The 16,225-nt window shown below is 43.4% G+C and overlaps 1 protein-coding gene across 1 annotated transcript in view; it reads left to right on the plus strand.

Annotated features, from left to right (window-relative positions):
* b4galnt4a (beta-1,4-N-acetyl-galactosaminyl transferase 4a) overlaps positions 1–14,561 on the plus strand; it is a gene marked incomplete at its 3' end in the record, with an annotated part of 125,543 nt that extends 110,982 nt beyond the window's left edge. The window contains exons 9-20 of the mRNA XM_079223866.1: positions 5,390–5,456; positions 7,664–7,813; positions 8,116–8,225; positions 9,035–9,135; positions 9,392–9,465; positions 9,564–11,079; positions 11,551–11,933; positions 12,074–12,227; positions 12,370–12,442; positions 13,168–13,321; positions 13,584–13,710; positions 14,447–14,561. Of these exons, the coding sequence (XP_079079992.1) occupies positions 5,390–5,456; positions 7,664–7,813; positions 8,116–8,225; positions 9,035–9,135; positions 9,392–9,465; positions 9,564–11,079; positions 11,551–11,933; positions 12,074–12,227; positions 12,370–12,442; positions 13,168–13,321; positions 13,584–13,710; positions 14,447–14,561 (3,024 nt within the window). The remainder of the gene's footprint in view (positions 1–5,389; positions 5,457–7,663; positions 7,814–8,115; positions 8,226–9,034; positions 9,136–9,391; positions 9,466–9,563; positions 11,080–11,550; positions 11,934–12,073; positions 12,228–12,369; positions 12,443–13,167; positions 13,322–13,583; positions 13,711–14,446) is intronic.
* Between the last annotated feature and the right edge of the window lie 1,664 nt (positions 14,562–16,225).

The following is a 16,225-nucleotide window of genomic DNA, read 5'->3' on the forward strand; positions in this document are numbered from 1 at the left end:
TTTTATCCATTTGTAAAAACCACTGGCTGAAGATTACGTGGATTTAAAGCCATTAGTCGAGCGGATGCTCACATCTCTCTTCCTTTCTTTCATTCCAACACTTTGTCTTGTCATCATGCAGATTTGATCAGGCACTTCCCAAAGAGCACCGTCCCACACACGGCATATCATTTAAACATTAAAAAGGAAGCTACATGGTGTCCCATCCACCTTGCTCATTGTGTCGTTTTCATATTAACTTTCATGTGCTTACAGTATTTTACCAACTGAATCTCACATAAATTATAATATCCTTGAGCAGGTGGCCGTTTCTCAGTAGGTCGTGTTTCTGGTAAGAAATTACCCCAAAATCTTTCTTCCCCTGTTTGGTGGGTCTAGACTACAGTTTGTATGTGTGTTTGAAGCCACTTGTATTTAAAGACACACTGGTGTTATTCGGGTATTCAGGTCATGTTGAATGTGGTAGATTACATTCTGCTGTTGTATTTTATCATTGGATGTTTTTTTAATGTGCCATTGGCTGCGTCGGTGCAATCATGTTAATCATTCCTGTGTTCTCTTGTTTCCAGTAAGCAATATGTTGACCGAAGTCTGTGGCTGCAGAGCAAGCAAGTGGAATTTTGAGAGGTGTGCAAGGACATTCTTCATGTCATGGAAGTTTGACTTGATTTGAATCTAGTGAGAGTGTGAGTGTGACTAACCGGTTCCCCCTCACAGCACACAGGGCATCGCTGTAAACGCACGCACTACGACGTGCCAGTAATTGCTATGGATATTGGGCTCATTTGTCTTTCTGAGATGTCTGGTCTGAGAGACTATGGCTAATGTATAATTCAACATAGAAAATAAAACACCCCGTCACTGTATCCACCTCCTCATCTCTCTTTGAATATCGGTCCTTCGTCTCCAGGCGAGACATGATATGACATGGAAAAACACGCCACTGTTTTCACGTCAGTGTGACAGGGAATAGAGAGGCATGGAAGTGTTTAGCTCGGTTTAACTGTCAATTGGAATAAGAGCATAATCAGTCATGAGCTTTATGTTCTTGTTTCCTTGCTGTAGTTTTTGGTGAGGGTGCTTTTTCCATAGCTTGTCTTGCATCTCATCAGTAAATGGAGCATTTTCTTGTCATTGCTTGTCATCTCACATATCGTAACCCTATTCTTGAGAAACAAATGTATCATTATTTAAAATCAGGTCATAAACACTGAGTTGAATTGCCAGTTTTATCAAATAAAAGCATTTAAAATATCTTTTAAAATATTTGCTTTTCAACATTGTTTGGCTAGAATAAGTCAACATGCCCCAAAAGGACTGCAATCATTTTCTCAGAGCACGACGTGAGAGTGCTGCGTTCAAAGTCACAGCCTCGACACTGTGTTTGTCTCTGTTGAGTAAAAAACACAGTCCAAGCAGAGTTGCAGGTATCAGATTTATAATGCAATATTAAAAAACATACAACACACATATCAAATTACACATAAGATTCATTAAGCATCAATGCAAAACCCATTAAAACTCATGTTTGTAGGTGTATAACATGTTAATTAGTGAGCTGTAGGGTGCTAGTTGGCAGGTTGTATTACCGTTGGACAAAAGCAGCATAGCTATGTCCTCCTGTTTCCAGTCTTAATGCTAAGCTAAGCTAGCCGGCTGCTGGACGTTGCTTCATATTTACCGTACAAGCATGAGAGTGGAGTCGACCTTCTCATCCAACTCTTGGTAAGAAAGGTAACACGCATATTTCCAATAATGTGGAAGTGTTCCTTAAATTAATGTGTGTTACCATGACAGCAGATATGAGAGCTCTGAGTCAGATTGCACAGAACATATTTCACAAATGTCTGACAGCTACTGGTTGCTCATCACACAAATCGTTCCGTACAGGTCCTGGGGACTTAAATAGAATAAATTGTGCCACATTCCCCTAAAAAACACTCAAAGGTTGTTGATATGAGCTGCCATGAGCTTGTGAGCTGTCACTTTGCCCTTTTTTGCACCACAACTACACCAAATAATGATTGGTTTGTTGGCAACATGCCAGACTTAGTTAAGCCACCGTTTCTACGGCCGAGCATTCAAACTCAAAATGAAAGAGCACACCATTTAGGTGGTTGAAGGAAAGCTTATAAGATATATTAACTGTTCTGGCAATAGTGAGATTTGTGTCTTTCCCTTTTCCTCAGTAACAACATCCACTCTCCTTGTTTCCCGTGATTGTTTTGCATCTTGGCTGAGAGGTATACTCTTTTAAACTGCTACATGTAGTGTGTTTCAGAAAGATTACAACAATACATTTTGTCAACCATACATGTCAAACTCTGCAGGACTTTCAACTTATGACATTTTATCTCAGTGGTATACTGGAGTCTTCTTTCTTCTTTCTTTCTTTTTCCATCCGCTCCCCATGACTAAAGCACAACTCTGAGAACAAACAAGCCTTCCTGAAGCAATATTTGCCTCATCCATCCCTGATCTTGCCTTGGCCGACATCTCAAGATCCTTTTTTTCACAACTCAACTTCAACAGCTTGGATAATTTGTATCTTATGTCTGTCAGCAACTATTATTATAAATCACATATATGTTTGAATTATAAGGCTTTTTGGTTATTGTCAATACATTACATGAAAAGGATAAAAACAGCAATGCATTATCTTGTCTCTAAATACTTTCCAGCTTCCCTGTCTATGGCCCTCAGTCCCATTCAGTTTTATTGAAGATCCAAATTGTTTGGGTTTGGTCACAAATATATAGTTTAAATTTGAACTAAGACTAAGTGATCAAAACAGCTGGGCACTGTAGCTTTTAGCAAACGCTAGAGAAGTAAATACTGCATTTGTTGAGAACTATTTTCAGCCTTGGAATAATACACATTTGCTACGCTAGTGAATCACTTTAAACCACCCTTCATGTCATATCCTTCCATCTTAGTCTCCAACATTTGGTGCAGTAAGTAGCCTTAATAACTACAATTTCCAGGCTATCCTGCCCTCGAACAATCAATGTAACTGTAAAGATGGTCCTGTTCTCAATGACCATGCCTTACGAGCCTACCTACCTATAAATAAATAACAACAGTGTAGTGCCACTCTCTTCCTGCCTTTTTCCCTCAGGCAGGTGTTGTCAGGCTTGTTAACATTTGTCTTGTTCCGCTGTCCACACTGCCACAGACTTTTCTCTGTTTACCACTCTACTAATTTGGGCCTTAGGCCAAGTGTCCGTGATTGAGACACAGAGAAAGAGATAGAAAATTGATAGGACGCACACAGTCAACCGCTCTGTCCTCTACTGAACAAATGGACATGGACAACAGCTGGACGGCCTTTGTCCGGTTGAGCCGTCTGATTCGATTCACCTTCATTCCTTTAATTCCCTCGAAAGTCTAGGACCTGACTGGGAGACCACTAACTGGAAGTGTTGACTTTCTTTTGGCCCTGAAATCTAAATTGATTTGTATGCATTAAATACAAAAGGTAAGATAGTTTAATTATGTTATTACCTATTCATGGCGCCTGAGGCTTTGGAGTAGTCGATTGTTTTGAAGGAAACAACTTGTCAGTGTGTGTGTGCATGCATGTCTACTCAAACAACAAACCACACACTCTTTGTGTGAGTTGGAGCAACACCCTCTTTGGCCAGCTGAATGAAAACAATATCCAAACCTCATATGTCACCGGGTGGTCCGGGAATGACGAAACGTGATGAAACAACACTGCTGGCGGCCCATTGCTATTTTGCTCTGCGATCGGTACTTTTTATCATTTCCTTGGATATTGATTTTCTTTCCTCTCTGTTGAACTTATGGGGCAAGCAGGCCTCTGCTTCTTCCTGCTGCACCCTGTCAACACTATTTCACACACCCGTGCAGACAGGGTACCCACACACACACACACACACACACACACACACACACACACACACACACAACATCATACTTCTATCTTTGTGGGGACATTCATTGACATAAAGCATTCCCTGAACATTAAAACCCTAAAGCAGACTGTTGAAGGTCTGTCCTAGTGAGGATTGGCCAAAATGTCCTTCCTTACTTACTACACACATACACAAATGTGTTGTGTATGTGTACACATAAGATGCACATGCACACCAGGTCAATATCTCCCTTGTAGGAATCAATCTGAGAATATATGGGGCCCTGCCATTGACCCTCTCCCTACATCCCTACTTACAGTCAAAACATCAACTGTCATTGACTCGGCTAAAAGTAAAATTTACAAACAAATACATGCTTTGTTTTGAGTTGGATTTTGTTTCAGAAAATAGAACCTTGTTTTTATTTTGCAGCAAAGCAGTCAGTCAATCACAGCCCATATTGTTGTACTACAAAGCACCAGAAGAAGACCTTCACACGTGACACCAGAAAAAGCTAGGAAGACCTTGAGATAAGATTTTCAAGAATTAACTTTTTCACAAAACAGCTTTTTTATATTCAAGTATGATTTTCAATAGTTGAACACTGACACGCTATGCTGTGTGATTCGACTGTCAGTGAAACTAGACCAAGTTACAACTCCCAGGTGCTTTCCACTTGTTTTTGCTGTTTGTAGAGTCGGCTTTGACAGCCGTCTGCCTCGACCTTGAGGACAATCACCCTGAAATAATGGCACAATGCTGAAGCCTTGGGTGGCCTGTTGGGCTGCTCCCTGCTGCTGCTCAGCATGATGTCGCCCCGTGTCCTTGTGTGTTGTTCTTTTATAGGAGCACTTGTTTGGGTATGTGTGCCTCTGTGTTCATGTGTCAGGTGTGGAGGAGTAGCATACAATAACCAGCAGTATCTAAAACCGTGTGTGTGTGTGTGTGTGTGTGTGTTACATACACAATTGGAGGTATTTGCATAAGCTTAAGGAGGCTGCTTGTATTTGTACGCTAACCCAAGGGCTGGAAAATGACCTGTCTCCGGTCATTATATCCTCGGTAACCAGAAGTGACGTAGTAATTGTGAAATCTATTTAAAAGAATTGTAGCTCTCTCTCTTTGTTTCCAACCCCCCACGCGTCTCTCTGTTTTTCAGGTCATTACAAGATCTTCCTCTTCACACCTACTTGTCACGGCTCTGTTCCTGTCTGTTTTCTCATGTTTTTTTTTTTGGGAGGGGGGGGGGTTCTCCGTCAGCTTCTTGTTCTCTGCTCATGTGCCACACTTTTTTTCTTCTGCTTCCTCTTCCCTCTCTGGCTAAGTGTGTTTATACAGAAACCGAGCATTAGATCAATCCTGTGATGCTGCTAAGATCAATAACACAGAGAGTGTGACAGTTTAGCCAGCAAACAGTGATGGATGCCTTCTGCTCACCTTATACTTTCCACATGTTGACATTTAGTTTTCTACTCTCACCAATTCCTCTCCCTCTCTGCTTTCACACACAGTGGCGTCCGTTCCTCCCTGGTCTGAAATATGAAGTGATAGACTCAGCCTACATCTCCCTGTACACAGGTAAGAGCAATGCTGCCATGCTGAAAGCATGAAAGGCTTCTTGTCTTGGACATAAAATACATTCCATGATGATTTTTTTTTTATTTAATTGACTTTCAAGTGTTTTGTTGTTTGCAGCTAAGATACACATGGGACTCTTTAAAGTTTTATCGTTTCTATTTTTATTTTGTGATCAGAGCTTGCCAAATTGAAACAGGAAATGATGCCACAAAAAATCCGCTTCATTAGTCTTGTCTGGTATCGATCAGTAGCCTTCTTGGATCAAGATGTGCTTCTCTATTGTCCTTTAAACAAACTCATATTTAAGTCTCAATGAAGGCTTAAAATTATAATTTTGTCTTGTATCATATTTATTTCTTCTCATATAGGAGAAGCTGCAGATTGTCCCCATGGGAGTATTACATTTCTTCTCTATGTGGGGCCAAAGAGAAGACACAGAATGCAATAGATGCCGTATTTCTCTCTATAGGCGTCATTCATAGCTGAGATGAGAGCATAAGCTCCCAGGTAGATCTCTAGTCTAACCTCTATAGCTCCAAGAATAGCAATGTGTCTCAGGGATTCAGCATCGTTAGCAAGGGAAAATGCCAGCTGCACAGAGAATGATGTGTGGAGTTGTCATTTTGGGCAAAGCTGCAGGTTGCTGGGGATGTGTGCCTTCTTGTGTATGACCGGCTTTGACAGGGAAGAAGGAGGCCTTGTAGAGTTTATGAGGTCACCTGCTGGACTGAAACACGACCATGTCCTCATCTGCCTCCCTCCACCCATCCATCCCTATACTCCTCCCTTTATGTCATGCTTTCTGTCCTACTGCCTTTCCCCATTTTCTCACTGTAGAAAGTGTTTCGTATACATTCCCGTTTGACACAGGGAAACCTTGTGTAGGCTTTCCCAGTTTAATTTGGTCTCTGATTGGCTTTCAATTAACGTCATTGTGAGTTCAGTAATTGTAGCACTTAAAGCTAGCGTTGTAGCATAGTAGAACGCTAGATTTTTGTAATTATCCAACCAGCCAATTATTTTTCCATGCAAGTAGCTAGCAGCAGGAGCTAGCAGCACAAGTCCCAAAAGTTGCTAAATCTAGTGAGAAAGTTGCAAACTACAATGCTGTACATGCACAAACATTTAGTGATCCTGAACTAACTTTTTCTGCTCGTGTCTCTGGAAAACTAGCAATAATTTTTTTTTAAATCTTTTAATTGATTATTTCCTGAATGTAGTATCTCATCTGAATGATTTTCTCAACATCTGTCTTCATAGTCAATTAATTTGTACAAATAAAATCACCCTGTATGTCATTATATAATTGTTTGTGGTATATTTGCAGGGCAGTTCAATGCAGCTCCAAATACTGCACATCAGTTGTTAATCACACACACATACAGATTTTCTACAGAGACCAGGGAAATCAAATGAGCACAAAACTCTAAATGGTTTCCATATTTGCTTTGTATTACCACATGGATGAGGTCTTAATATCTATGCCATACAGACAGAATGCTTATTACAACCCAACTACATCTGTGCAACATGATAGCAATGAATCAAAAGAAAGAGAAGAAGAGTTCTGTTGTTTTCTTTGTTTGTTTGCTTCTTGGGAGGATTTCAGTAACGTAGATAATTAGTTATTCTTGGCAAAGCTTGTGTGTACTGTAAAGCAGGTATGTGATCAGCAGATGTCTTATTGTTAGAAGAAACAAAAGAGGCTTTCTCAGTGTAGCGTGTGCACAGAGAGACACACAAACTGGATGTGCACACTGCACCCTAAAAATGATGCTGACCACCACGTTAATTCCAAAGCATTTCTCCCATCAGGCCTTGCTCCTGACATGCCATTAATCACAGATGCTCCCCCCTCCTTCTCTGTTATCGATTGGTATAATTATGACTCTTCTCTGTATTTGTTTTCTTCCAACTTTTTTTTCTCTTTCTGATCCTCTCACTTCAGCTTCTGTTTCTGCTCTCTTCCTCTATTCCCTTTGCTCCCTTCCTCTCCGCTTCACCTTTTGTCTTTTTTTCTCCACGTTCTTCACCCTTTCACGGTCGGTTAAAATTGATGGTGATTGCGATATTATCCTTCCAACAGTTAACGTAAAATTTGTTCAGCATTAAATCAAACATTCACATAACGGTGTGAACTAAAGATCGTCCCCTTTCCCTATACTACATCGTCTCTGCCTCACTCTTTGTCTCTCTGTATTTTTCAGACGAGTCCAATCTGAAGATGAACAGCGTGGACCACATCCCCCAGACCTTGGCCAGTCACATCCGTCTCCCAGAGGAGGCTCGGGGAAGCAGCCTCACGCGGCACGGAGCGGATATGCTGAAGCCGGACCCCAGGGACACCTTCTACAGCAGTAAATCTAAATGTCATCGTTTCAGGCTGTCACCTTTTTTCTTTCCTCATCCTGGTTTTCTGGCCTGTCATTTTCTCTATCTGACTGATTGACTGTATGGCTCACAGTCTCTCTGGCTGTCAGTTTAGCTGTACTGAGACTTTTGTCATTTCGTCTGGCTGGCTCCTCGTTTTGCCGTTGCCCTGATCATTTCCTAGTTTTCTGACTCTTAAGTTTATACAAAGCAGAATTCAGTATACACAATTGTTTGTAAATTATCTCAAATAGTCACCTCTCCTTCTCTCTTTCTCCTTTCTCCTCAGCTCCTTTGATTGACCCCTCCCGACTGGAAAATGTTCTTCCAGCATGTCTCTACTCTCCAACATATGTGGTCAAAGATTTTCCCATCGCCAGATACCAGGGTTTGCAATTTGTAAGTCACCTTCCCTCTGGATCAGAGAAAGACCTGCAGTCATTTCAACATTGCCTGTTTGCTTTAGACCGTTTTTTAAGAACCTCATTACATGATTTAAAAATGTATGTAAATATTTAACTTAAGCACTGCACACTACCACATTCACAGTATATCTGATTATTTGTTGTTAAATACGCAGATTCTGTTTGCTCATATCATGATGAAGGCTAAGACTAGCTTCTACTCATTTTTCAACCTTGAATAAACTCATTTGTTAATTCATCTATTCAAACGTATTTTCAACATCATATTGTTTAGTGGGTCAGTGTGTGTGAGAGAGTGAGTTCCGACCAAAATTGGACTGATGGGCTTATCCAAATTACTATACATAGCATGACAGTAGTATTTTACCTTGCTTACAAGTATCCCCTTGCAGAGTCAGCATAATATTCAGATCGACTGACGAGTAAAGACAAGACAAGAGCAGAGAAGCTAGGTCTATGCTGGTTTGGTCATTACAACTGCATCTCTCCCGTTGGATCACGACACATTGAGGAAGCAGTGTTGAGCGCTGCTCCCCCCTTTAGGACAACATGAGTTACTGCAGTAGCTGCTACTGGCTGCGGAGATTAAGTGGAAATTAGAGCCACATCACACAGCAAATCCATTTTAGATTTGACAGGAATCACTTCAGCAAACACACAGCATAATGGAGAGCAAGAGGCGGATACGGGTTAAATGCCGGTATTAGATTAAACAGAATGAACCCCTTTCTAAGTGTTTTCTGAGGTTATTGAATTTTTGATTGACATATAATCTTTCTTCAGGTCTATCTGTCCTTCGTTTACCCCAATGACTTCACACGTCTCACCCACATGGAGCGAGAGAACAAGTGTTTCTACAGAGAGTCCCCTATCTATTTGGAGAAGTAAGGACATTATTTTGTTTTACCTCTTGGAGAGCAAAGGGAACATTTGTCTTTGTCTTATATACATGAACAAATACACTGATTATGCAGAATAACTGCTCAAGTGTCTGTGAATTTGATGGCAGTGATTCATGCGACCTCTCACCAAGAGATTACGTTTATTATGCTGCCAGGCACATTGAAACATCAACCTTCTTTTAATGCGCGGGGTTGTGTGTGTTAAAGTGTGTGTGCTGCCTCCTCTTGTGTCTGCCAGGTTTGGGTTCTACAAATATATGAAGATGGATGAGGAGGAAGACGACAAACCGTTCTTCTTCCCTAACCCAGATGGTAAACTAATCTAACCAACACACACTTACGCACATACACATACATACACACACGTACTGTAGACACACTCTCTTTCATCTTTGTGTTGATGTCTCCAGATTTCTTAGATGAAGAGGAGGTTGTAGATGTAGAGGACGAGGTAGAGATCGTTGGCACACAGTCGCCCAAGAAGCCCTCTCATCCCAGCCAGACCAGCCACACCTCCTACCCCTCCCATCAGCACTCTAAGCCTGCGCCAACACAAGCTGACAGAGAGGGGGGAGAAGAAGAGGCGGACCCTGATGAAGAGGAGGAGGGAGCTGTCAACAGTATCATACACCGAAGAGAAAGGAGACATTTTCCTCACAGAGATGGACAGCTGGGAAGGGATCTGGACAAAGACTGGGGAAGAGATCACACAGACCTGAGACAGGATGCCAAGAAGGGACTTGAGGAGCTCCATACCAGGGTGCTTCCGCCTGACATGGACAATGTAGTCCGAGGTCGCTCCCTGACTTGGATCCGCACTGGTCCTGCAGAGTTGAGCCCTGGCAGGAAAGGAGGAGGAACAGGTGGCGGAGGAGGAGAGAAAGGAGCTGAAACACTGCCTAAACTGAGAAAGTCTTCACTCCTTTTCCCCCAAAAGTCCTCCCTCTCTGCCCTTGCCAGCCGAGCCAAGCAGATCCTCAGCAACTCCGCCCATAGCAACAACCTCCACGATGACAAAAACAAGCTCGCTGGAAACAAGAAGGAGAAGAGGGAGGAGAACAAGATCTACATCACAAGGCCTCGGCCGGCCAAGGAGCGGGAGAAGGAGAAGGAGAGGGAGCAGCGTCGAGAGAGGAGGGAGGAGAGGGCTTCTCGCCACCCGAGAGAGGTGTTCCCGGGGGTCTTTCTGTACCAAACCGGGAAGACCACAAGGCTGGTGAACCTGGGGGCCAAAGGAGGAGGCATAACAAGAAGTAGAAGTCTTGTTAGTGCCCCTCAGCTCTGGCCCAACCCCCCCACAAAAGAGGGTAAGACATTGCCCCACAATGGAAGCATCAATGTACAGGATGAAAGTGTACAGAAGTCTGACCGCAGGGCAAAACAACAGGAGAAAAGCAAGAGGAAAGGGGAGCACCGGGTTGTAAAGACTCCTATCACTGCTGATGTACCCGGCAAAGGTGACCCGCTAACCCCTCTGTCCCATCATCAAGATCCCGCTCCAGTTACCCAGAAACGGTTAAACTCCACAGAAAACACACTCCACGGTCAAACACGGGTCACCTCTTACCTCAGGACCTCCGAGATCACAGAGTCCCATCAGCAGCCAGACCCGGACCCCAACCCGCCAGAACTCGGCCAGGAAACAAGTCGCTCTAATCCTGACGCCGACCCTGACCCTGAGCCGGAACCGGAGGAGGGCGAGATGTCGGACTACAGCTACGAGGAGGTCGAGGCTCGGCCGGGTTGGGCTGAGGAGAGCATCAACTGGCAGAGGACCTTCTCAGTCAATCCGATGGACTTTGAGCTGCTGCGCTCTGACTGGAATGACCTGCGCTGCAATGTGTCCGGCAACCTCCAGCTGGCAGAGAGTGAGGTGGTGGACGTGCTGGCGCAGTACATGGAGAAACTCAACGAACGCAATGGAGGGTGAGGATAAAGGGCAGGGAATGGGAATAATGTGAGACTAGAAGGCTGTTTATGTTTCCCTGCAACCCTGTCAGTATAAATGTGGTTTCTTATGCTGAGCATTATCTAAAGCAAGAAGTAATTTCACTGAGAACACATTGGTCATGCCCCAGTGCTTTGACTTCATGTTAGCAGTCCTCTATGTGCCGATTACCATTTTCTTCAGCAGTGCTTACAAACATTGACGTCATTTTTGGAAAGAAGCTTGGCCACTCTGTTTTCATTTTCTTCCCAAATCGCACCATGCAGACTTCTCTCTTTGCAGATAAGGTGGAGACACTTTTTTTTTTTAGGTGGCCTGCCTACAGTCAAACAATAATTAATCCAGTTGGGAGAATAAAATAAGAAACTGTGTATTCTGTATTTGCATCCGCTCTCTTTCTTTCATATCATCTGTGTCTTCTGAAGCTTTTTATTCTGTCTTTGCCGCAGGATCTACACCCTGCTGAGAATTGTCAACGTTGAGAAGCGGCGCGACTCGGCGAGAGGGAACCGTTACCTCGTGGAGCTGGAGCTAATGGAGAGAGGCCGCAGCGTGGTGCGTCTGTCGGAATACATTTACCTGCTGCTTCACCGCAGCAGGCAAGGTGAGGAAAGTCTAGAGAACACTGACTTTGCTCCGGCCTCGGCACCAGCTTCGGCCCCATCAGCTGCCACGTCCAGCCTCGACACCCCGCCTCCCCCGCCTCCCTCCACCAGGTCCCCCGTTCGGCCCGGAGCGACCCCCTGGAGCACCGCCTATGCTAAGCCGCTGCTCTGCCAGCCGGTCATGCTGCAGTGGAGGAAAGATGTTATGGTGCACTTTGTGGTGCCAGGTAAGTCAAAAGGGGGACTTTGGTTAACTTTCAAAACTGAATAAACAGTATTAAAACTAAAATAAACTAAGATTATTGAGGTCAGTTTTTATATTTTCTTTGATCCATCTACTTTTCCCTCTGTTCTTACTCTCCTTCAGTGAAAAACCAGGCTCGCTGGGTCCAGCAGTTCATCTCTGACATGGAGAATCTTCATCACGAGACAAAAGATGACAATTTCAACATCATAATTGTCGACTTTGAGAGTGAAGACATGGACGTGGAGCAGGCACTGAGAGAGAGCAGTGTACCAAGGTGTGTGTGTGTGTGTGTGTGTGTGTGTGTGTGTGTGTGTGTGTGTGTGTGTGTGTGTGTGTGTGAGACACAATCAGCCCTGTGCATCAGGACATTAAATGCATTTTAGAATATTTGTGTGTATATATTTTTGTTTTGACAGATATGAGTATCTAAGGAGAGAAGGGAACTTTGAGCGCTCAGCGGGATTGCAGATCGGAGTGGACACTATTGAGGTTAGAGAAACACACACAGAGGCAAGACAACAATATGCGAGCTGACAGGAAAAAGACACTCACTGAAGGTCAGCGACTCACACTGACCGCATGACCTTTACTGATGGACAGACAGAAAGAACACTCATGCATAATGAATACATAACTGCTTGGCCGGTCTGTCATGGGCCGTGGATCTCGCCCTTACCTCCGAGCCGCCTCCTGCGTCCCTTCGCCTTCTCCCACAGAACCCAGCTGTGGCTGACAGGGAATCGCTTAGACAGTTAGCTGCATTTCCTCTGTCATGTGTATGCCATCGCTGTCACATCCATTCCCTTTCACAGGTTATTTGTGTGCATGCGCCCTTACGCCGCTTTCTGGCTGTCTCTCTGTCACACACGCATCCACACTCACCCACCCAGGGGTGTGGAACGGCTGGCAATATGGACAGACGTTGATCCGTCAGTTGAGTGTCAGGGCTGTCACGGAGGGATGACAGGGCCGTCACTCATGTCTGAATGACCTGCAGGCTGTGGAAGTGAAGACAAGCCACAGATGCTGAGCCCAGACTTCTCCACTTTCTTTAATCCTAAAATCCCACAATAGGCAAATAGGAACACATGCAGCTCATGCACAGACTCATCCATGCACACTTTTCTTCCTTTTGCTTCTTCAACATCTAAAGATTATTTAGATTTTATTTATAGATGTAACAAGTGTGTGCTTGTTTGTGTTTCCTCTTGCAGGATAGTCACAGCATTGTGTTCCTGTGTGATCTGCACATCCACTTCCCTCTCAACATCCTGGAGAGCATCCGGAAGCACTGCGTGGAGGGACGCCTTGCTTTTGCTCCAATTGTCATGAGACTCAGCTGCGGCAGTTCGCCACAGGAGCCTGATGGTAACACACAACAAAACACACACACACACATTACACGAATGCACGGACACTCATACAGGAATAATCACACTTGCGTATCAACATAGTTTTCAAGTTTTGGTAGTTTCACTCAAACTCATTCCCCAGTTCCAGACAGCTACTTTACATTCATTATACTGGATTTCAATTTACATGCATTATAAAAGTTCTTGCATCAGAAGCACATACTTGTACTGCAATGGCGTGCAATGGGACCAATATTTCCTTTTTGTTCTTTCCACAGGTTACTGGGAGGTGAACGGCTTTGGCCTGTTTGGAATTTATAAGTCAGATTTTGATAAGATCGGAGGGATGAACACAGAGGAATTCAAAGACCGGTGGGGGGGAGAGGACTGGGAGCTGCTGGACAGGTAACCCAGCAACGAGACCACACAGTACCCCTGCAGGGAATACTATTATAGAGTGTGTTGGAGCAATTTTAACATTTGAAGTTGTAGTTAAATTGTTTCATTATATTCATTATATGCGTTTTTAATGGTCGTTGTGTTGTACCAGATTGCATCATGTTGTACAGAAGCTTATGCAATTGCTGCCACCGTCTGTATATTAAGTCATTACTGTTTGGGTACAATATTTATATTTTTGTCTTGGATTGTCTCTGCTGTACCTCAGGTGTAGATAGTAAATGTTCTCTTTTAAAGCACTGAAGCTGGATAGTGTGCACAATGCCAATAGGATGCAAGTGCAGGACAAAAACAGCAGGAGAAACGGAGATAGTCTGCACAATAAATATTGCAAGCAAGGTTTTTAAATATTCAGTGTGTGAAATGTCACTTACAAGACTGTTAGAAAGGCCGCTGCTATCAAAACGTGTTGAAATTATGATCTGAATTTGGGTCTAGAAGCAGCCAGATGGATAATTGGGCAAATAAAACTAAAATGATCTGCATGTTTGCATACCACCAAGATGTAAGTTGGGTAAATTGACAGTTTAATAAAAGAAATTATGTTTTTCAGGATTTTGAACATGACCCAGGAACAGTTGCTAAGGCTGTTATAGTTCCTCCCAATGAAAGCAGCTTGTAACCCACGACAGTTTAAATCACCCAGTTTTAACCCGCTGTTTCTCCCTCCCGCCCCCTCCAGGGTACTGCAGAATGGTTTGGAGGTAGAGAGACTGCGTTTGAGGAACTTCTTTCACTACTACCACTCCAAACGAGGCATGTGGAACGCCCAGAACAAGAAAACCCCAAAGGGATAGCGCCCCCTCCTGGTCTGAGGATTCTGAATCTACCTGCAGATCCACTGTGTGTGAGAGAGAGACCTGTGGGAGCTCGCTCACTGCCTGAACTCTGCCTTTATTTGAAACGGGCTCCTTTCAGGGACGCCTCTGCTTCTCCATCAGCCCCTCTTGTACACTTGTCTGTACGAGGAAACGGAGTCTAAATCTGAACTTTACAAGCGAGCCGTTTACGCAGACAGACCTGAGTCATCGCTTTGCCTCACTGACAGAACTACTGTACAGAGAGAAGAGAGGTATTTTTGTTCTCCTTCTCTCTGTCCTTTTTTTTTTGGTGCAATGTTTTCAGACAGACTGGGAAGCAGCAGTTTTTGTGTGTGTGGTGTGTGTGTGTATGCGTGGGTGGGTGTATATATATATATATAGGTGTATGTGAGAGTGTTGCTGCTTGTGTGTGCTTATGATGACATAAAGCACTTTTTTTCTAACAAGGAGATGTGAAGACAACCTAAGATCTTTTTTTCTAACATGCTCTCACGTGAGAGCCCAATAGAATGTGTGTCAACATGTTATTCAGATAGATTCAGACATGCTGGCATAGATCGAGTAGTGGAGGAAATCTGTCTTCGGTAAAATAGTTTCTAAATACATCAACTTCTACCTGTTTGACTTCATTATGACCGAGGTGCTGACGTTCTCCTGATACCTGATATTATGAAACAAAGAAAGGTTGTGAATCAGAAAAGCCCTTTTCAACACAGATAATGATGGATTTGTCCTCTCTATGTCTCTTTCTGCCCCTCTCTCTCCCTCTGTATCTTTTTATTCTTCAACTCATCACTGCCTCTTTCTGTTTCAATGTCATGCATATGTGTGTATAAGTTTTACATACGACACCCATATTAATGCTAGCTATCGGTTTGGACTTATTTAATTTGTTTTCGTTAACTGAAGCTTTTTCTGCTGTCTTTTATTTTTACTTGTCCTGACTGAGTATGGATGCACCGACACTTTGGGTGCTATTTTCTGTTCTAAAACACTGAATTTGTGAACAGTTTACACATTTCAATTCTACTGACGGTATCCTCCATTCCCTCCACATCTCTAACCTCATTGTCAACTGGAACATAACACTTTAATAGGAGGGAAGCAGAGGACAGCAGTAGCAGCTTTGTGACGTTTGATTTCACACTGTCACACCATTGTATGAAGCATTTTCTTAGCTGAAAGTTGCATTTTAAATATTATATTTGAGGGATTATACTCTGTCTCTCATATTAAAATACCACAGAGACAGGGGACGCTTAGCTGACATCGACACTCTTCTTTTAAGCTTGTATAAAGCTCCAACAGAAGGGAGACCAGTTCATGTGTTGGACACAATGTGGCAAGGCATGGCTGTTTCACAAATGTGTGCCTTTATCAGGGTTTGGCTGCAGGCAGTTTTTAAACTACTCTAACGACAGAAGAGGGCAGGGACAGACAGAAATACACGGTTATTTATCAGCAGGCTGTAATGTCATTGTAAATTCAGATAGACTGTAAAAGAAGGAAACATGGTTCTCTTCAATGGATTACAGAGACGTGTCAGTGTGTTTGTTGTATTAGCTTAGAAGCAGGAAGGAGTGGTCTTTGCAAGCCAGTTGCCCTGTTGGTGAGATACATAGAGATGGTACTAATGACTA

Source organism: Taurulus bubalis (assembly GCF_910589615.1).
Source record: "Taurulus bubalis genome assembly, chromosome: 9".
In the NCBI taxonomy this organism is placed as follows: Eukaryota; Metazoa; Chordata; class Actinopteri; order Perciformes; family Cottidae; genus Taurulus; species Taurulus bubalis.